Source organism: Antechinus flavipes, chromosome 4 (assembly GCF_016432865.1).
Source record: "Antechinus flavipes isolate AdamAnt ecotype Samford, QLD, Australia chromosome 4, AdamAnt_v2, whole genome shotgun sequence".
Lineage (NCBI taxonomy): Eukaryota > Metazoa > Chordata > Mammalia > Dasyuromorphia > Dasyuridae > Antechinus > Antechinus flavipes.
Genome location: NC_067401.1, coordinates 141,818,686 through 141,840,666, shown reverse-complemented (window position 1 = coordinate 141,840,666; position 21,981 = coordinate 141,818,686). Strand labels below are relative to the sequence as shown.

The window sequence follows — 21,981 nt, the reverse complement described above, 5'->3', positions numbered from 1 at the left end:
GTCCGTTGCTGGGCAATGGGGCAGGCTCTCTAACGGTGCTCCGTCTGCTCCCTTGCTAAGAAACGGCCTGGGTGGGCTGCAACAACAGAGCCTCCGCATGTCGGGGCGGCCCCTGCCCGGGCTCGGGCTCTCTGCGTTTCTCTTGCTGGCCCTGGCGGCTTGGTCTCCTCTCTGTGCGCCAGAATTATCAGGAGCGGAAAGGGTGACTCCCGCGAGTGGCCGCAGCGGCCACCGGGCCCATCCTGGCTTCATGGCCCGGGCGCTGGCGGTGCTTCCCGATCCAGCAGTTGTTCGAGCGGCTCTATCCCGAGCTTTGGCCTTACGCCCCAAAGTGTCTGACAATCTTGCGTCTCCCAAGCCTGTCTCCACTCTGATCTCTCACCTGCCCGAGAGAGCATCTCAAACCCTGCCTCCTCCTGTGACCACTCAAGCTCCCACCTGGCCTCCAGAATTGTCTCAGACCCTACCATCAATGGTTTTAATGCCTCGCCTATCTTTAAAAGCACTTCAAATTCGGGCTACGTCCTCCTTGGTGCCTGCCCCAGATCCATTGGCACCTCAAACAGCTGCATCCTTGGTGCCAGCCCCAACTATCTTGTCTCATATTCTGACATCTCAAATACCAGCTGCATCCTTAGAGAAAACGGAAGCGTCAATGTCAACTCACATACCAGCTGCCTCCTTGGTGCCGGCCAAAACACTGATATCCCCTCTGATTTCATCCCTAGTGCCCACCCAAACTTTAACATCATCACCTAAGTCTCTAGGTGCGTCTTTTGTGGTCACTCAGACTTCCCAGTTAATTCAGACTCTCACTCCACCCCTAGTACCTATCCAAACTCCAGTCTCATTTCTGCCTCTGGCTACACCCAGAGAGCACTCCCCAACAACTCCAACCCGGCTTCCAATATTGCCTCAGAATCTAGCTGTGTACATGATGTCCACCCAAGTTTTCAAATCGTCTCAGACTTCAACTACACCATTGGTGCACTCTGCCACCCCAACCCCATCTCTAGTAATACCGCAGACGATGGCTGTGCTCTTGGTGCCTGCTCAGACACTCGTATCACCACAGAGTCGAGCTCCAACTGTGAAGCATACTCAGATTCCAGCCCCACTTCTGCAATTGCCTCAGACTCTGCCTCTATTGTTTATCTCTGGTAATGCTCCTAACCAACCACCTCAGGCTCTAGTGCCCTCCCAAACTCCAATCCTACCTTCTGTACCTCAGAAAAATGGTCGGGTGCTAACTTCAACTGAGGCACTGACTCTGGCTGTTGTGCCACCTCCAGAACTGACCATTCCTCCAGCTCCACCCCCAGAACCACCTCCAAAGCCAACAAAGCTTTATCCTCCATCTCCAGAGATGACCAAAATCTTGCTTCTGCCTCTAGAGTTAAAGAAGGTTCCAGTTAAACTTCTGTCAGTTTCAATGGTGGAAAAGCAGCGGTCTCAGACTCCAGGACCACCATCTTTAGTATTGCAGAAGAACATCCGGGAAAACAACTCTGTCTGCTTGGGCCCATGTACTTGCAAAGCTGGAACTCTGTCCTGTACTGGCCTCAGTCCTGAACTTCGCCTGCACAGAATACCAGTGCCAGGACCCAAAGCCCACAACCTCACCTTCTTTTCCCTGTGAGGACTGTTCTGTCCAACAACAACACACTGGTTTTAATGCTTCCCCTTGCCCCTTCCCCATCCCTTTTATATCGCATTCCTCTTCTTTCCCATTCTTCTCCTTTACCCATTTCTTCTATTCCTCACCTATGCTTCTGTTTCTCAACTTTTTTTTTTCATTTCTTATCTTCCTCATAAACTTTCTTCTGTCCATATTATTCTTATTGCTTCCCACAGGTCTGTTTTTTTTCACGGGTTTACTTCAAATTCTATTCATTCATGGTATCCACATTTCATTTTTGTACTCAAATTCAATAATTACATTACCCTGTGGCTCCTATCATTCATAGTTATTTATTGATATATTATGTGCTAAGTTCTATGAGAATTACAAATATAAGATAGGGTAGGGACAGGGAACCTACAGGGAAAATACAATACATAAAAATTAACACAACATAATCCAGACAAGCCAAGTATTACATACTATGTACCAAACATTGTACTAAATTCTCTCAAGTGAAGTAGGTCCTGCTGCTCTTCCCATTTTATGGTTGAAAATACTGAAGCAGAGGATACCCAAGATCACATAGCTAGTAAGATTCAGGTTAGATTTGAACCCAAGTTTTTCTAACTTCAGGTCAGCTGTCTATCCACTTTTTTTATTATTATTAAGTACCTACTGTGTGTTAGACATTTTGCTAAACATTGAGAACATAGGCAAAAAAAAAAATTACTGCTTTCAAGGAACTCATAGTCTAAAGAGATGATATGCAAAGAATTTTGTACAGATAAGATAAATGTTAACTTATATTTAACAAAGGGAAGACACTAAAATGAAGATGAATTAGGAATAATTTTTTGCAGGTTGGGATTTTAATTGAGAGTTGAAAGAAACCAGGAGACAGATAGGAAGAGAATTCTAAGCAGAGGAGAAAGCCAATGTAAATGCCTTGAGCAGGGAGATTTCTTGCGCAAAGTATTGGGTTGGGTAAGAATACTGGAAAGGTAGGAAAGGACCAGATTATAAAGAACTTTAATAACTCCAGAAGATTTTCATTTGATCCTAGAGGTAATAGGAAGCCAATGAGGTTTAGTGAATGAAGTGATATGTTTAAGATAAATTTGATCAATAGGATAATCTTAACCAATTCTATAAGCCAGAGTAGAAACGATGAACTAAAGTTTGAGTTAGGAAATCCAACGAGAAGGTTATTTACTACACTGGGCAGTATGGAAAATGGGCAGCTAATTGTCTTTAACTTTTTCCTCCCCTTATATTTAAAAAGTTACCAAGTTCTATTGATTCTTCCTTTGAAAATTTCTGAAATATGTTTCCATTCCCATTCCCATCTACTTCCAACCTCTTAACTTTATAAATGTATCATTGTAATAGCATCCTAATTCTGCCTTTTATGAATGAATGGGATTAGGGTAATATTGAATTGAGGAAAAATAAGAGATTACATGGATTTTCATATTGAATTGAAAGAGTGATAGTACCCTTGACAGAAATAAGGAAGTGAGGGAGAGAGCCCACGTCAAGAACAGAAAATGAGTAGTTTTAAACATTTAATTTGAGTTGATGTGATAGCCAAGTGGAAATGTCCATTATTGGGCAATGAGGTATAGGATCTTTCAGGAGAAAAATCAGGGATTGAGAGATTTGTGAATACATTGTACAAAGGGGGTATTTGAAAGTAGTAAATGTGAAATTCTATGAGGCAGAGTATAGAAAAGAGCACAGTAAATTAGATGACTGGATATGGGGAATTATCCATTTATTGAATGAAAAGAGGGGAAAGAAAACAGACACAAGGACATGTTTTCCAAGCATTGGTTTCTGGTTAGTGGCCTCATTTATCCTGTTTCTAAAGTGTCATGGTTCAGAAACTGGCCCAAAAGGTTTAGGCCTTTTGAATCATGGTTATTTTTGGATGTATCTTATCTACTCTTTGATTGTGAGTTCTTTGAGAGTAAAAGTTGCATCTTATTTAAATTTTGAATCTTTCCCAGCACCCAGAACATTGTTCTACACACAATAGGTGCTTAATAATGAAGTTTAAAGCCTCTTGGCATCTTTTATCATTTATGGGGTTTTTTCTATGCTGTGTCTTTTGCATTATATGAGAGATTATTATCTATCATTAAGTTCCATTTATATTTGTTTATGGAGCAACTATAATTTGGAACATGCTGATTCCCATCTTTTCCTTTCCCTTCCCTCAGTTACCCTGGTTTGTATGTAATGCAACAAAAAAATGTCAATTGGAAAAATAGAAGAACCTCAATATGGGTATCTTAAAGCCATAGAAATCTACTTGCATGTAACTTTCCCCACCAGTTCCACTTCTTCCACTATTTAACCTACAGTTGCCCCTAGACGCTACCAAACTATGAAAAGACTGCCCAAAAAGTATTCATCCAAAATTTTGATATTGCCTAGCTTACTGTGATTTTATATTTATATATATATATATATATACGTATATATATATTGACTCACAAAAAATTACTAATATCTATCGTATACAGACACACCTGAGAGAAATATAAGTACAATTTGGTTCCTGCCTTCCTTTACAATTTAATCAAGATATGACATACAAAGATAACAATAAAATAAAATAGATCTTAACTTCATAAGTCAGATACAAATGAAATGCTCTGAGGGATGAGAAAAGGAAAAGAAGAAATTGGATAGGAAAAGGAACAGAGAACATTTTTTTTCCTGGAGAAAAAACCTCTCTTACTTCATTTCCTTATTTTAATTGCAAAATTGAAAAATAATAGCTAAAAGTTATCATGGTGTTTTTGTTGAAATAGTCTCTTAAAAATTCCTTGACTACACATTATTTTTATTTGGTGACATGAACTATATCTTTTCACAGAGATTTCCATGGGAACTCTATTTCTGTCATTGAGAGAGGTATCTGGAAGTCATACCCTTGGGCTGAGGTTCTGTAAGTATAATTTTATCAGGCAAATGCATAGTTAGCCACATTTTTAATCAATTTTGGTCTGAAAGACTGAGTTTAAAATCTCTAAGAAAAGATTTTTTCTCTAGATCCAAATCAGATTTCAATAAATGATCAATTTTCTGGTTGAATAAAACTGTAAAATCTGTCACATGGGTTGCATTTAGATTATGAATGCTAAATTTACTAATTGTATGAAAAGGGAAAATGGTTGAAATACAATCAATTTTTTCCTTTATAAAAGCTGGTTTGTGTGTCATAACAGCAATTTAGCAAATTTAATTGTGATGATTGGAATGAAAAAATAAGTCAATATAGTAATTTGATTAAAATAAAAAGTCATAATTGCATAGCAAAAGAATAAATTACTCAACTACTTATTTAGCTTTCCCTTATATTAAACAGATAAGGAAAGATGATGAGAATGCATAATTATTTTATTCACATGAATATTAAGAGCATTTTAAGACTATATAAAGATATAAAAATGTAGATATATGTATATGGGTCAGCTAAATGGCAATTGAATAAGTTACTGGGCCTGGAGTCAGGAAGACTCATTTCCCTAAGCTCAAATCTTATTTCAGACACTTATTAGCTGTGTGACCCTGGGTAAGATACTTCACCCTGTTTGCCTTAATTTCCTCATCTGTAAAATCAGAGAAGGAAATGGCAAACCACTCTAGGATCTTTGCCAAGAAAATTGGAAAATGAGGTCATAAAGAGTAAGAAACAATTGCAGTGACTAAACAAGAATGTGTGTGCGTGTTTATGTGTGTGAATGTACATACAGTTTAAATGTCCCACAGCAGAAGGCTTAAGGATTTCGGTTTCATCTTGACTTCCACACAAATATTAGAGAGAAACAAAAAACACATTAAAAATAACATTAAGGGCAAGGAAAAACTATGGAAAAGAGATTACATGAGTTAAAGCCTCAAAGGAAGAGAGATATGTTATAAGGACAGATTACACAAATGCATGGAGATAGGAGAGGGCAGGAAAACATCCAGAAATATCATATAGTAGTCTAGTTTGGCTGGAATATAATGGGAATAAAGCGGGGATAAGGCTAGAAAAATAAGGTCAAAATGGATACATAATTTGGGCATAAAGGATGATACCATAAACAAATTAGGAGAACAAGGGATAATTTACCTTTGGAGGTAAATCTTTGGAGAAGGGAGGGATTTATGATCAAAGAAAAACTAGAGAACATTATGAAAGGCAAAATGGACATCTTTGAATACATTAAATACAAAAGGTTTTGCACAAACAAAACCAACAGAATGAAATAAGGCTAAAAAAAAATCCGTTGGGACCAAATTAGAGGGCCTCAAATATAACACTGAAAAGTTTATCCTATATAGAAGCTCCAAAGGCAATGGTAGTTTAAACCTATGGATTAGGAAGATCACTTTGGCAGCTTTGTGATAGATTAATTAAAGAGGCTGGAGACAAGGAGATAAATTAAGAGACTATTACAATAATCCAATCAAAAGATGAGGCCAGTTTCCTGGTTAGTACAGAGGAAAAGGCTAATTAATGCAAGAGATATTAAAGAGATAGAATCAAATATATTTGGCAACTGATTAAATATTGAGATAGAAGAAACAGATGATGGCTATAGAACCATAGGATTTAAAGCCGAAAGAATCTAAGAATCTTCATTCTACCTCCCCATTTTACAAATGAGAAAAAAGAGCAAAGCCCAGAGAATTGAATCGAGTTGCCCAAGCTAATTAATTAGCAGAGCTAGAATTCAAATTAAAGTTTTCAGATTCCTGAGCCAGTGCTTTTTCCACTATAGTCCCAACATTCCAACAAGTGAAACGAGAGTTCATTTCTGGTTTAGGGAATATTTACTACTTGTGTTTTTCTCTTAAGCGGTTTTAGAAAGGATATAGATTTGGTTCTGGCTCAAGCTGGTTAGTTATTGTTCAGTCATTTCAATATTGTGCAATTTTTCTTGTCTCCATTTGGAGTTTTCTTGACAAAGGTACTGGAAAATGTCCTTTTTCAGCTTATTTTACAAATAAGGAAACTAAGGCAACCAGGGTGAAGTGATTTGCCTAGGGTCACAGAACTAGTAAGGGTCTGAGGCCAGGTTTGAACTCAGGTCTTCTGACTCTAGAATTGGTGCTCTATTGCATGACTTATACTTTTTTTTAAATTATTAATTTTATGAGCTAAAATAGTATTTGAGGCCCATCAGATCAATGCATTACATTCTAGTTTTTGTTTCCACAATTAACTTTAGTTCAAGTTCTTCCTTTTAAGTATTCCATTGCAATTTTTTAAAAGTTTTTTAAAAAATTTTTTCTAGTTTATTTTTCTAATTTTTCTAGTTTTTACTTGTTTTTTGTTGAAATTTGAAATAATTATCTAGGTCAGAGGTGTTGAATCTTAGAAGGACTAGAAAAAAATTAGGTCATAATTTCTGCTATTGCTATCTGCTTTTCTATAGAGTTATTCTTTGCTTCTGAGGAGAAAAGAATGACAATAGTTTAGCAGCAGGAAGATAGCTTGTAAATGCAGTTAATGAAGGCTGAGCTTAACTAAGTCAAGCTAGGACAGTATACCATAAGTTTGTTACCAGCTAATCATTGTGGAAACAGTATTTCTCTTTAATGACACAATGCCACCAACATCTGTTGGCTTCAGTTGCTATCCCTAAAGAGCTACTATTTCTGCTTGGGAATTTCAAATAGAATCCATATATATTTATAACAGGCATAGATGATAGGGAGAATCCTGCTTCTTATCTCCATTATTGGAAAGTGAAAATTAAGGCTAGTTTTAGAGGAAGAGATACAAGAGATACTAAAAAGATACAAGTAAGGTCGAATAAAAATTCAAATGTAAGAATTAACCATATTTAACTTAGAATAACCCAATGGTGAGAGATAAAAATCAGGATGATAGTCTTTCTGGTAGCTGCCTTTCAGAAAGGAAGCAGGTATCCTAATTGACATTTGGCCCAAAGATAACCTCTTCATTTTCCAGAAATCTCAAGGATAATGCTTTGCATAAACTACACAAGAATACCTTTGAAGGCCTGCTGTCCCTCCAGTATTTGTAAGTCACTTAATATGTAATGATTATGTCTTAAGCATATAATGTCTATGAAATTTCCGTCTAAATCAGACAACAAATAAGACACAAGAAAAACCTCAATGGCTCAGATGAGTGAGGTGAATGGTTCTGTGACATTATTATCTTTCAAAGAAAAAAATTCATAAGAGAACTGGTTTGTCATTGTCCAGAAATGATTTGTTGAAGATTTATATAAAATATGAGCTTTAGCAAAAAGAAAGGAGTGAAAGTTAAGTTCATAACTTTACTTGAAGAATGTTCCAGGTAATAGAGTAACTTCAGTTAGAGTTTACTAATTCAAGTTTTTAATTATGCAATCTTGATTAAGCTCAATTTAACTTAATACTTTCTAGTTTTTCTAGCAGTTTTTTTTTTCAAATGAGCTCCTACCACAGTTGAAAGGATCTTTGAGATCATAGTTCATTTGCTTCTATCTGTTGTGCACTTTATTTGTTCTACTACTCATAATAACTTTATTTAAATTTTTTTATTTTAAATGTCAGTATTATCAAATCAAATATTTTTTAATGATCACTGCTTTGTAGTATAAGTTGATATCTGGAATTGTTAAACTTTCTTTTATCATTGGCAATACAAAGAAAAGCAAAAGAAAAGATAAAATTTATCAGGAAGAATAAAAGGTTAAAAATAGCAAGGAAAATAATGAAAAAAGATCTCAGTCATATGAAATTAAAAAGGTTTTGCACAAATAAAATCAATGCAGTTAAAATTAAAAGGAAAATAGGGAACTGGAATGAAAATTTTTCTAATAAAAACCTCATTTTTAAAATATATAGGGATCTGAGTCAAATTTATCAAAATAAGAACCATTCCCTAATTGATAAATGGTCAAAGGATAAGAACAGGCAGTTTTCAGAAGAAGAAATCAAGTTATCTCTAGTCATTTGAAAAAAATGCTCTAAATCACTGTTTACTCTGAGCTATCTCTTCATAGCTATCAGATTAACTATTGTTCACCTTCTGCTCCTTGATACTCTCTTCTCTCTAGATTTTTGGTACACCACTCTTTCCTAGTTCTCCTTCTACCTGTATAAGTCCTTTTCTGTCTCTTTAGCTAGATCCTCACCCAAAGCACACCCTGTTACCCATGAATATCCTGAAAGATTCTGCCTTGGTCCCTCATTCTCCCTTTACACTATTTTACTTGGTGAGCTCAACAGCTCTCATAGATTTAATTACCATCTGTGCTGACAATTCCCACATCTACTTATTTTTCCCCGATCTTTCTGCTTACCTCCTGTGTCTCACATCTCCAACTGCCTTTTAGGCATCTCAGACTAGATGTTCAGTAGATGTCTAAAACTAAACCTAAGACAGAACTTATTATTTGCCCTAAACCCTTCACCCCTCTTACCTACCACATGGCTATAGAGGATAGTCCCTAAGAATTGCAACCTTGGGAGTTATCTTTGACTTTACTATCTCTCATTCTATTGATAAGGCCCATCTATTTTACCTCTGCAACATCTCTTCAATATGTCTTTTCTCTTCTGACACTGCCTTTATCATCTCAGAATAGACTGTTGCAATAGCCTGTCGATAAAGCTGCTTACCCCAAGTCTCTTTAACACTCCAGTCCATCCTCCATTAAACCTTGGGAGTAATTTTTCTAAAACTCAGGTCTGACCATAACACTTCCTTCTTCAATAACTCCAGTAACTCTAGGATCAAATACAAAATGGTCTGTTTGGCATTCAGAGCCCTTCATAGAGGACTAGAGCCCTGTCCTAGTATATAGACTTTACATACCTTAATCACCACATATTCTCAGATACAAGGATACTGTCGTCCTTACTGTTCCTATCTCTCAGCTCTACGACTTCTCTCTAGGTTTCTCCATGCCTGGAACCTTCTCACTCCTCTGCTACATTAAGCTTTATCTAAAATGTCATTTTTTATAGGAAGCCTTTCCTAGCCCTCTTAAATCTATTTCCTTCTCTTGATTTTTTCCTATTTATCCTGTAGATAACTTGTTTTGCATACATTTGTTTGTATGTAGTCTCCCTTTTTAGAAGGTCAGCTCCTTAAGGGCAGGAACTGTCTTGCCTTTTTTGTCTCTTTAGTGTTGTAATGCTGGAGAAACTGAGCAAGACAGAGTTTAGAGACCAATTCAATAGTTTATTAAATGAAGAGAGATACTGGGGCCAATTGATCCATGTTTGGTCCCAGGGCAGGATGAGACTATCATCTCAAAAGTCCAGCCCTTAATATTGGGACAGCAAGCTTTTTTATAGAATAACAAGAACAATGACATAATGGGGGAGGTACCTGGATAGGGATAACCTAATGGGGGGAGGCACCTAGGATGACACAATGGAGGGAGGTACTGGAGAGATTACTGATATTCTAATGATGTCTAAAATGGATAACCCTTTATCCTGTCAAACATTAAGAAGGAATGATTATAACCTAAAGATATAAAACCTTTACCTCATCAACCATTTAAGAGGAAATGATTATAGCCTGGTGTTTTGGGGCAGAGCAACTGAGGCAGACCTTTATCTCATCAAACATTAAGAGGGAAAGGTTATATAACCTGAGACAGAGTAACTAAATAGGACAATTAGAGAAACTAGGTCAGGATATCAAAAGGGAACTTTGGCACAACAGTGCTTATCACATAGAACTTGGCATTTAGTATGAACTTAATAAATGTTGATTGATTGATTGATTCTACAGTTAAAAATATTTACTTGGACATAATATAGAAATTATATTTGATAATTCATATGGAAATGTGCTGTGTTCAGTAGGGCAGAATGAGGTTACTATCATAGTCTTAGACCAACTACTAACTCTAAAAGGCCCCAACACCCCATTGATGTGTCTTTTTGTTATGGAGGAATTGCATCATACCCCCAGAGACTATTAGGAACTTGCATCAAGGAAAGTGCTTGAGCCTTGCCTTACCTCTCTCAGACCAGTCAAGTCCCAAGAACAGATTTGTTGCCTTTTAAAGGAAAATAGCCTGACTCTTGAGATGCATGTGTGGGAGGGGTGGGAGGTAGGAGGAAAAAGGAAACCTGATAAATAATCTATCACAGTCTTCCCATATCAAGCTCCTCCTCTTCCAATTATTTCCTTTAGCGCTGTCATTCCATTTATAATTACCTTTTCACTTCTTATTTTATCTCTTCCAGAAATTGTTAAATCTTATGGGCCTAAGATTGTAAGACACAAGGCTCTCATTGTAGTGACTTTGAAAATTACTCACTTCCTCTAAGATTGTTATGCCACAATTCTCTTTTATTGTCCTGACTCAATTTCTCTAATTATCCTGACTCAGTTTCCCTAAATTGTCCAGCCTCGATTTCCCTAATTGTTCTGCCTCAGTTTATAATTGTTCTGCTCAATCCTGCAAAACCACCCATCCCTCTTTTTTTTTTTTTTAAAATAACTTTTTATTGATAGAACTCATGCCGGGGTAATTTTTTACAACATTATCCCTTGCACTCACTTCTATTCCGATTTTTCCCCTCCCTCTCTCCACCCCCTCCCCCAGATGGCAAGCAATCCTTTACATGTTGAATAGGTTACAATATATCCTGGATACAATATACGTGTGCAGAACCGAACAGTTTTCTTGTTGCACAGGGAGGATTGAATTCAGAAGGTATAAATAATCCGGGAAGAAAAACAAAAATGCAAGCAGTTTATATTCATCTCCCAGTGTTCTTTCTTTGGGTGTAGCTGCTTCTGCCCATCTTTGATCAATTGAAACTGAATTAGCTCTCTTTATCGAAGAGATCCACTTCCATCAGAATACATCCTCAAACAGTATCATTGTTAAGGTATATAATGATCTCCTGGTTCTGCTCATTTCACTTAGCATCAGTTCATGTAAGTCTCGCCAGTCCTCTCTGTATTCATCCTTCTGGTCATTCCTTACAGAACAATAATATTCCATAACGTTCATATACCACAATTTACTCAACCATTCTCCAATTGATGGGCATCCATTCATTTTCCAGCTTCTAGCCACTACAAACAGGGCTGCCACAAACATTTTGGCACATACAGGTCCCTTTCCCTTCTTTAGTATCTCTTTGGGGTATAAGCCCAATAGAAACACTGCTGGATCAAAGGGTATGCACAGTTTGATAACTTTTTGAGCATAGTTCCAAATTGCTCTCCAGAATGGCTGGATGTGTTCACAATTCCACCAACAATGTATCAACCACCCATCCCTCTTAATCAGAATATGTGATAAGGGTAAAAGATTTTATATTTTAGAATATCAGAATGCCTCTCCCCATCCCAAGCTATCAGAATATCAGATACTATCTTATCAAGATGCCTCTCCCCATCTCCGGGTTGCCTACCCCCATTATGTCATCCCATCTCTGGTGCCTCACCCCACCTTGTCAGAGTCCCGTTTCTGCTCTCAGTATCCTGACTCCGCCCCTATCTCGGTCTTCCTCCTGTATCTGAGCCACATGCATATATGTCATTGAGCACTCACATTGTTTGCTGGATTCTTGGAGACGATAGTCTCATTCAGCCCTGGGACCAAACCATGGATCCATTTGGTCCTAGTAAATCTCTCCCTTTCAAATAAAATATTAAATACTCTCTAATCTCTATTTTGCCTCAGTTTCTCTGGCATTAAAAAACATCCCTAAGTCCATAAATTTTCTCCATCAATGTTTTCTGTTTATTCATATTTCTAGTTTTAATTTCTGAATTGAGACTTTTAAGTCAGGTCCAGGCTTCAACTTTTCTTGTGCCTTTGGATGGAAGAAGTTCCTTTATGGTCCTGATATGTCTCTTGTTGTCTGGGGACCTGCCACTGACCATCCTTTTTTGGAGTGTGTGCACCAAGTGCTGGCATGTCCTTTGAATAGAGTCTCAATTTCTTCAAGGCTGGCAGGATGGCTCATGTCAGCCTGCTTTACCTTCAGAGCCCCTAGAACATTCATAAGAGTCACTGTCGTCTTAGGAGGAATTTTGCTGGCTATCCTCTCCACATGCATTTAGGGCCTTTAACTACCTTAGGGCTTGTTCTCCAGAATATTGACTGGGTTCTGGTTTCAAAGCCAAAGTCTACTTCAATTTTGCTCTGGGGCTTCTGGCTAGAACATTTATCTCACCAGTATCTTCTAGCTGAGCCTCCTGCCTAAGTTGTCCTCTAGACTCAGGATGTCCCCTTTTGCCAATAGATGGACATTTAGTGACTTTTTTTTTAAACTTTGATTTTGGGGCTTGTTTTGGAAGATTTCTGGGAGGAAACCTGATGAGAGATGTCTGGACACCATCTTGATTTTTCATTCCATGAGGGAAGGAAATGTGATGAATAGAGTTGTGTGGTACATTTTATTTCTGACCATAGGATCCTCTGTTTCCTTCCTCTGCAATCCTGTAAGTTTCTGAGCATACAAGCTAAGGAATAGGCCTTTACCTTGGCTGACAACTAATAGGCCATGTTAGTTAGATTACAGTTATTTCCTGGTGACAGTCATCACTCTATTGACACGGGACAGCTTCCAAGTCCTTCAAACTAGCACCTGTGTGTGGGACACAAGTCTTGCTTATGTCTGCATAGACTAATAATGGTACAAATATGAGGCAATTGATTAAATCTCTGACTCCTTGTTCACATTTGTTTGCCTGTTGATCTCCAAGTGGCTTTGTAGATTTTTCAGAGAATTTGAAGTTTCTTGACCTTCTGATTGTAGGTTACTTCAATCATATGTGCAGAAATGAAGCCAATGGATTAGCAATATTTTTGATAACATTGAACATAATAAAGTTGGAATAATAGCAAATTATAAAAATTCTTAAGTCTTAACTATTCTGTGTGTAGCCAATTCAAGATTCAAGAAAACAAGTGAATTTTATTGACCCAGAGAATTTCAAAAATGTATTTGTCAAGGCAGCTAGATAGCACAGTATTCCTGGAATCAGGAATTCAAATTTGGCCCCAGACACTTAGCACGTACAAGCTGTGTGACCCTGAGCAAGTCACTTAACCTAATTGCCTCACAAAAAAAAAATTGCATTTGTCAGTTGCTTGCTTCAGAACTGCTTTCTCTGGCCAAACAGTCTCAGTAACCTCTCGTCTTATTCTTCCAGGAGCTTTCCAAAGACAGTAAGATCATCTAGGTAGACAACACATCCAAATAATTTATATTCCTAACTACTTTATCAGCCATTGGAAAGTAGTGTATGCTCCTAATATGCTTTCAGACATATGTTCAAATTGGTAAAAATCCAGTTTGACATATGAAAGCAGTCTTTACTTTGTCTTCCTCAGCCTCATGAATATGATCAAATCCACTATATAAACCTAAAACTGAGATTCACTAGCTGCCTATCAGATGATCCAAGGAATTTTGAAAGTATGCCATAATTACTGGCCGGCTTTTGTTATTTTTTTTCAAAGTCTGATCGTTTACACATATTTATATCTTTCCATTCCTTTTTCTTTATCACTAGCAGAGGTGATACTTTCAAGCTACTGGATTCTGTGATGATGTCATTAACTACAATTCTTTCAGATGGTTTTTAAGGTCTTCCACCAAAGAGGAAGGAATCTTCCTAAATAATTCCTAGAACAAGGATGTGAGCTAGTGTTTTGGATTCTAGAGGTTGCCACTTGGGAATATTCCATGCCTCATGTATGCATCAAGTACATATTTGTTCCCAAACCATCTTTCAAATCTTCTGGTACTTAGAAATAAACAAAACTAAATAATTCAGTATCTACTCTTGAATTTGAAAAATCAGTGTTCTCACTGCCCAAATGTTTTCTCTGTTATTTCTCTCTTTTTGTAGGTTTCTACAAACACACACAGCACAGAGTATATAAACAATCAAAATATAAAGATATTAGGTCCCAACTTGTTGGTTATAGATTCCTGCTAGTATTTTGAATTTGCTGGAATTGATCCCATTCATTGCTGATATTTTAGTGAGAATAGATGGATCTAGTTATATCAGACCGAAGGTGCCCATTTTCCTACAGACACTTTAAGAATGTTCCTCAGGGAACTTCAAGCTCATTTCATCTCTCCCATATATGAGTAGCCTTAGATGATCAGTCCACCAAATCCAAGCACCTTCATAGATTGTAAAAGTACTTTTTTCAAAAATCTCATAAAATGATTAGAATATGATAGTAATTTGAAATTCCCTATCAAGGATTGCATTATTGTCTGAATTATCATCTTCACCATCACCTTTATAGGGTCTCATGGGTTCTGGTGGAATGGATCCATAAAGAATTGATGGCAGTCATCGTTTCTATATTTGGGGCCTGAGGCAATCTTCTGCCCAGGGAGAATCTTCTTTTCCCAATGCTAGTTCCAGACGTTTTAGCCTCTGGAGGACTAATACTGCTTTTTTTTTCACTTGTGCATCCAACATATGTATGGTTACCTAATCTATAAATATAATAGAAGATGAGTTTACTTCTCTGGCTTATATTCTAATGGAGGTATCTGATTCGCATGACCTATTTGTCTTAGTCCTTTAACTCTCTAAGGAAAAGAATTTTATCCACTGTACTATCTCTTACCTAATTCTCTATGCTGGGCAGCTAGGCAGTGCAGTGAATAGAATGCCCGGCCTGCAGACAGGAAGATTCCTCTTCCTGAGTTCAAATCTGGCTTCAGACATTTCCTACCTATGTGACCCTGGGCAAGTGGCTTAATCCTATTTGCCCCAGTTACTTCATCTGTAAAGTAAACTGGAAGAAGAAAATGGCACACCATTCCAGTATCTTTTCCAAGAAAATCCCAAATGGGGTCACAAAAAGTTGGACATGGCTGACAACTCAAGGAGCTAACAATTTAATGTATATGATACCTGATTAATCAAAAAATTATATTCTCCTGGAGTATGGTTTCTGTAATGTGAATGCAAGAATTGAAAGGCATTTATTAAGCCCTTACTATGTACAAAGCACTGTGCTAAGTGCTGAGATACAAATGGAAAAATAAGACCAGAGAGCATTCTGGGAAAATGGCAAGGTCAGAATGAAGAGATCAGAATACTTTGGCTTTCCAAATTTCCTTCACATATATACATAGAAAAATCAGAAATAAACTTGGGATAAAGCAGTTATCTTCCTTAAACAATTTGAGGAGACCCCAGGAAAGACCCGACCTCCAGGAATAGAAGTTCAGCCAAAGTGAAATTCAAACACCTCAAAGCCAAGTACAGAAATGACAGACCCCAAGCCCCTCGCCAAAGGCAGCCTCAGCCATAGAAACTGTGATTTTGCAGACAATGTTGGGGACTTAGGGCAGAAGGAAGGTCCTTCTACTGTGGAAGGATACTGAGCACAGCTATGATGCCCAGTGCTTCCTAGGCTGTGGCTGCTGAGAGAACGTGCTAGCCTGCACCTTGTGAGTACAGTAGTGGGTATTTACAGGAGAGCAGAACCCCTGATTTCTGTTCCAGGGCAGTGAGGACAACTGTAGTTTGCATCCCACCAAATGGACCACAGGAAGCAAGATCATTAGTAGGACAACATGGCTGGGAATGCTACTCATGGCTCAGGAGTCCTGGAGGAGTTTGGCCTGGAAACACATCTCAGAAAATAAGAGTAGGAAGGACATGAGACTTGTGGTATCATTCCCCATACCTCAGGACTACAATTTGATTACATTAATAGCTGCTAAAAAAAAAAATAGAATTAAAAAGTAAATAAAAATGAGTAAACAAAGGAAAAGTCTAACTTTGAATAGTTACTATGAAGATGGAGAAGATCTCTAACCTCATATTCAGAGGAAGATGATGGAGTTAGAAAAGTCACTCCTTTCTTTCAATGGGAAATGTCAGATGGACCTCAGGACAAAAAGAGTTCTTAGAAGAGCTTAATAAGGACTTTAAAAATCAAATGTTAAATTAAGGAAAAATTAGAAAAATATGAAAAGTCAATCACTTTGAAATATAAAATCAAAAATCCTAGATTATAAAATATTAAATAAATGAATAATAGCAGGATAGTGAGTGACTTGAATTTTGACCATTTCTTTCTGAATGTCATTAAAAAAGACAAGAATGAGATCAAAACAACAACAAAAATATACTGACATATTTTATTCCTTATAAGCTAAGGTGATCAGGAGTATAGATTATCCCAATTTTACAAAAAAGAAAATTAAGGAAGTAAGAGGTGTTAAGTGTCTTCACCAAAGCTGGTTATAGGATGAGACCAATTAGTTAAATAGCTTCCTTTATAGGGAAACCAACTGCTTTTCATCAATGCTGGATGCTCTCTCTCTTCAGCTCCACTGGCAAAAAGTAAGGTGCCATGGAAAAAACCTTGATTTAACAATTCTTTGAAAACCAGAATTGGGCAAGAAAGAGCTAATGATGTTCTAAGAGGGCAAGAAAACATAAAAACAAAATCAAAATAATGAAAAATATTCTTTTAAAAAGTGAAACATTTCATCAGAAATCTGGAGAAGAGATCAAGGAGAAATAATAAAGTCACCTAAAATACTATTTTAAAAAATCTTAATATAATACAAGAAATTAAGGAAAATTTCCTTGAAATTCTAGAACAAGAAGGCAAAGCAGATAGAGGAAAAAAAAATCCACCAATCACTACGTGAAAGAGATCCCAGGAGAAAAACATGCAAGAATATCAAAGCCAAATTTCAAAGCTCCAAGTTAAGGAGGAAATGTTGGAAGCCACAGGGAAAGAAAATTAAATATTGTGAACTGGATAAGTCTCTAATCTATGAATGATAGGAGCTGAACAAAGTAATTTAATTAACTTGAAAATGAGGAAAACAGGTTTGCAAAATGAAGCTCCCCTAAGAAGGAATACTTAAGGCTCATGTCTTGAATAAACAGTTCTCATGGCAGGCCCATGAGTGCTGTCTTTTTATGGACAATAAAGATGTTCTTGAGGCCTGTGGGGATAGTCCTTAGGTCACTGGAATTGTTGTGTAAGGGTGACATTTAGCCTGGTGATTGTTTGGTGGGGTATAGATACAGAATTAGCATGGCAGACATCTAGTTTGATTCACTTAGTGGTTACCCAAACACTGGAATTGTTACTATCAGAAGGTTTGATTTATCAATTGCTACTGCAGCATGTCAGCTACTTCTGGCTCTCAGATCTGTAGGAAATTATCGGTTAACATGAAAATCATCAATCCCTCAGAGAACGCTGGGTGCCGGTCAAAGCAATCATTTTCCAGAGAGTGAGATAATCCAGGGGGTGAGTACAAAAGATTGTGGTTATGTCAAGCTTCACGCAAAGCCTGCTTGCTAGGTCTTTGGAAAACAGGGTATTTCCAAATATCTTTACAATTCCATGAAATTTGTGCATTTGTTCATAAACACTGGAATTCACGGGTTCTTTTCCCCTTTGTTCTGTTTTTTTCCCCCTGTCCTTCGAACTTCAGTAAATCTCAACTAATTATAATTACTCTAAAGTTTTGTGGATGTACACAGGCAGTTTCCTTTCCCCCTTTCTTTTTAGTTTAAAGTCCTTTTAGACAGATATAAAAGATGTTTGGCAAATATGTTCTTAACTTTTATTTATTAGGTATATTCCGTTCCCAGAAAACTCTTCTTTCTGTTTAAGCAATGCTCCAGAATTCCTCGATTAAGAAGTCTTCTTAATTAGCTTTCTTGAAAATTACAGAGAATGAGAGATGACATAATAATTTTCAAGAAAGAAAGAAAATGGGTTCTCCCAAATATAACCCAGTGAGCTTGATTTCAATTCTTAGCATAATTTTTGAACGTATTATTAAAGAGATGACTAATGAGTGGAAAAGGGCTATACAAAAATGTAATTTAGCTTTATCAAGAACAGTTCACATCAGACTAACCTTTTTATTTTCCTGCAAAAAAAAAAAAAAAACCCAGCAGCATAGCTAAACTGATAAATCAGTAATACTATAATTAATATTTATCTATGTTTTAGCAAAACTTATAATAAAATCTTTCATGCTATTCTTGTGAGAAAAGATTAAAAATTGTGGTCTAGGGAATAATAAAATGAGTGATTCTGAATATAAAATTTTATTTTAGTTTAAGAAAAAAGATTAAATAGAAATTTGCTTGAAAAAAATCTTGATTTGGTTTTAATATCCTGACGGCTTGATATGAATCAATTGTATGAAATGATAAGCAGAAAAGCTAGTGATATTTTGTTGTTTATCTTTGATTTTCGAAGAGGACTAAAAGATATCACAAGAATGATGGCATGTGAGTAAATTGGATTTAAGTGATGCAGACTTTGGCAAAGTTGTCAGCCTCATTTTCTACTTCAAAGTCATTGAAGTCTAGTGGTGAGACAAAAGTCAAGATGACTAGTAATGACCCAGGATGCAGGGGATGACCTTGATCTTTCTAAATTAAGGTGGTTTTCCAGGTCCCAGTTTAAATTTGAAGTGATATCTTAAGACTGTTTTCAGATAGGTAGAAGGTCTTAGAGGTAATAAGTAACAGTCCTACTATATGTTAAAATGGTCACATCAAGAGTATTGTATTCAATTCTGGACACTACATTTTAGAAGAACATTTACAAACAAACGTATCCAGAGCAGCGCTATCAGAAGTTCATTCCATGTGAGTATAGTTTCAAGGAACAGAGGATGTTTATATTAAATAAAAGAAGACTTACAGGAACATAATAGATATCTTCAAATTTTTGAAAAGTGTCAGGTGCACAAGATAGTTTTGTTCTGTTTTGGCCCTGGAAGAGACATGCTCAGGAGTTATGGCAGGAATTCCAAAGAAGCATATTTGTGCTTCATGATAGGAAAATATATTCACAGCTAAACAGCAATTGAAGGTGTTATCTTGAAAGATAATGAATTTTAAAGAATTCATTGGAAGTCTTCACACAAAGACCAAATAACTACTTGCTGGTCCAAAGTTCCATTCCAACTCTGAAATTATATGATTCTTTCTGAAAAAATACCTATTAATAGTTGGAAAAGTAACTTTTCTACCTCATTTTTCTTGATAATCACCTACATAGGCCCATAGGCATATGGAGCTACACAAAAGAGAAATTGATTGAACAATAACTTGGAGATTTCTCTTTAAGAGCAAGAAATCAGATTTGCATAGTGTGATAGTTCTTTGACTCATATAATTGGAAAGATATCATTTAGTTCATTCTCCTAGATTCAAGTAATTATCTTCTATAGCAGTTAAACCTTTGTTTGCAAATCCAATTGTTGATGATATCTAAAGAAATATAAAAGGAAGAAAGGGAGTCAAGATTGCAAGTCCTAAAAGAATAAGCTAACAATTATAAACTTATTGAATGGAAATTACTTATTGACCAAAAAGATAATATTTTAAATAATATAATGCATTCATTTAAATTAGATGTCTAACAAAAATAGCCAGCTAATTAATTGAAGCAGTAGTTTAATCATTGCTATTGAAAGCTTGAATTTGTTTCCTTTTAATTTTTATAGGGATTTATCCTGCAATAAAATCCATGTTATAGAGAGGCGTGCATTTGAACCATTACCTTTTTTGCAGTTTTTGTAAGTTACAAGTGTTTATTTTAAACTGAAAATGTTTCCATAAAATGATTCTAGAATTTTTGCTATTCATCTTAAAAGAGAATTAAAATTTTATTAGTGGAAAACTGAGAGACTACTGAAAAATCTATAATCAAAATGAATAGTAAAAAATGTATACTGGAGAATTACTTTAGAAAAATAAAGATCAACAATTATTTTGTTAATCAGCAGTTATTTTAGTTAGTGCTTTCATTCATTCAACAAGTATCTACTGTGTACCAGGTATGCTAGGACCTGGGGATAATTCAAAGACAAAAATGAAATTTTCTTGCCTCAAGGAGTTTACATTTGATTGGGAAGAAACAATATGAACATAAGTAAATGCAAAATATACACAAATATATTTTCTGTACTAGGAAGTATACTAACAATTGCAGAATTTAAGATAGGATTTTCTCTAGTGGATACTTGAAGTCAAGACTTCAAGAAAGGGAAAGTTTCTACCTGGCAATTCTAGGCTTTCTCTCTGAGAGTTCATTCTGCCACTTTATGTGTGAATATGAAAATGCGAATCATATAATTTTAGAACTAGAAGTGACCTTTGAGCTTATCCAGCCCACCTCATCCTTTTCCCTTATTTCAGAAATAAGAACATATGGTCCCAAGGAGACTGTAATCTATTTCAATGGTTTTGTGATAGAGTAAAATTAATTTACCAAGGAAGTGAAATGACTTGCCCTATTTACATATCTGGTTAATTGTAGAGTTAAGATTATTATAAGCCAATGATGCCTTATATAGTTGCATGTGCCTAGTGGGTACTAATTAATTAGTAATTAAATTAATGTTAATAGAGTTAATTAATGCCAACAAATTCACTGAAAGAAGATATTTTTGTTTTTATCTTTTTATAGAAACCTTGGTTGCAATTTACTCAAAGAACTCCGTTATGGAATATTTCAAACCTGGCATGGATTGCAGTTTTTCCAAAAGTTGTAAGTATAATAAAATAGATGCACAAAAATTATTTACTAGATTTTGTACCTTCATTAGTTAGTTATGTTTTAGTCCCAGCAAGAACTGTGGAGAGGTAGACTGTTTTAGTGTACATTTTACAGATGAGGAAACTAAGGTACAAAGAGGCTAATTATAAACTTACCCAATTCATAAATTTAATTCTTCATTGTATAAAATACTCCGTGAGCCAATCTTCCCATGGTAGTTATAGCATTGTAGTAATGGTCAAGTTGTTTTCCTTTTTTGAAACATGTTTGTGGCATTTTAAGAATTCAGTGTCTTGACTCCATGTCACTATAATCGGGTTAGGAATGGACTTCAGAGAATTTGAACATTTTATGTGGTATATTTTTGGATCTCATCATTTGGTACAATGCAAAATACAAAGCTATTGGTATGCAAGTATGTTTGTAAAATACAAAGCTTGCTAAGCATACACAAAACACTTGATTGAAATGATGGCTACATATTATACCCTCCTAATCAGCTATTAGGATTCTGTTGCATTGTAAAGAAAAAGGAGTTCCTTAAACAAAACAAAACTCTACACAATGTCCATGAATTATCTTTCTCCGTTGTTGAGACATCTGCTGCACATGCTACCAAGAAATCTTTGACACCACTGTCTTCAAAACTTGCTCTACTATTACAAAGTATCACATGTAATTTGAAGTCTATAAACTAAGTTTATTTGTAATATCTTCCAGGGGTTATTGTTTCATATTTATTAAGTATACAATAACTAGAAAAGGACACTACTGAACATGTATTGTTTTTGCCTTCACTTTATAAAGAATTTC

General features: G+C 36.2%; 1 protein-coding gene across 1 annotated transcript in view; it reads left to right on the top strand.

Moving 5' to 3' along the window:
• The first annotated feature begins 42 nt into the window (after positions 1–42).
• LOC127560376 (leucine-rich repeat-containing protein 37B-like) overlaps positions 43–21,981 on the top strand; it is a 63,151-nt gene continuing 41,212 nt past the window's right edge. Inside the window, exons 1-5 of the mRNA XM_051994900.1 lie at positions 43–1,635; positions 4,509–4,580; positions 7,602–7,673; positions 20,114–20,185; positions 21,079–21,159. Coding sequence (XP_051850860.1) covers positions 98–1,635; positions 4,509–4,580; positions 7,602–7,673; positions 20,114–20,185; positions 21,079–21,159 — 1,835 coding nt within the window. The 5' untranslated portion in view covers positions 43–97. The remainder of the gene's footprint in view (positions 1,636–4,508; positions 4,581–7,601; positions 7,674–20,113; positions 20,186–21,078; positions 21,160–21,981) is intronic.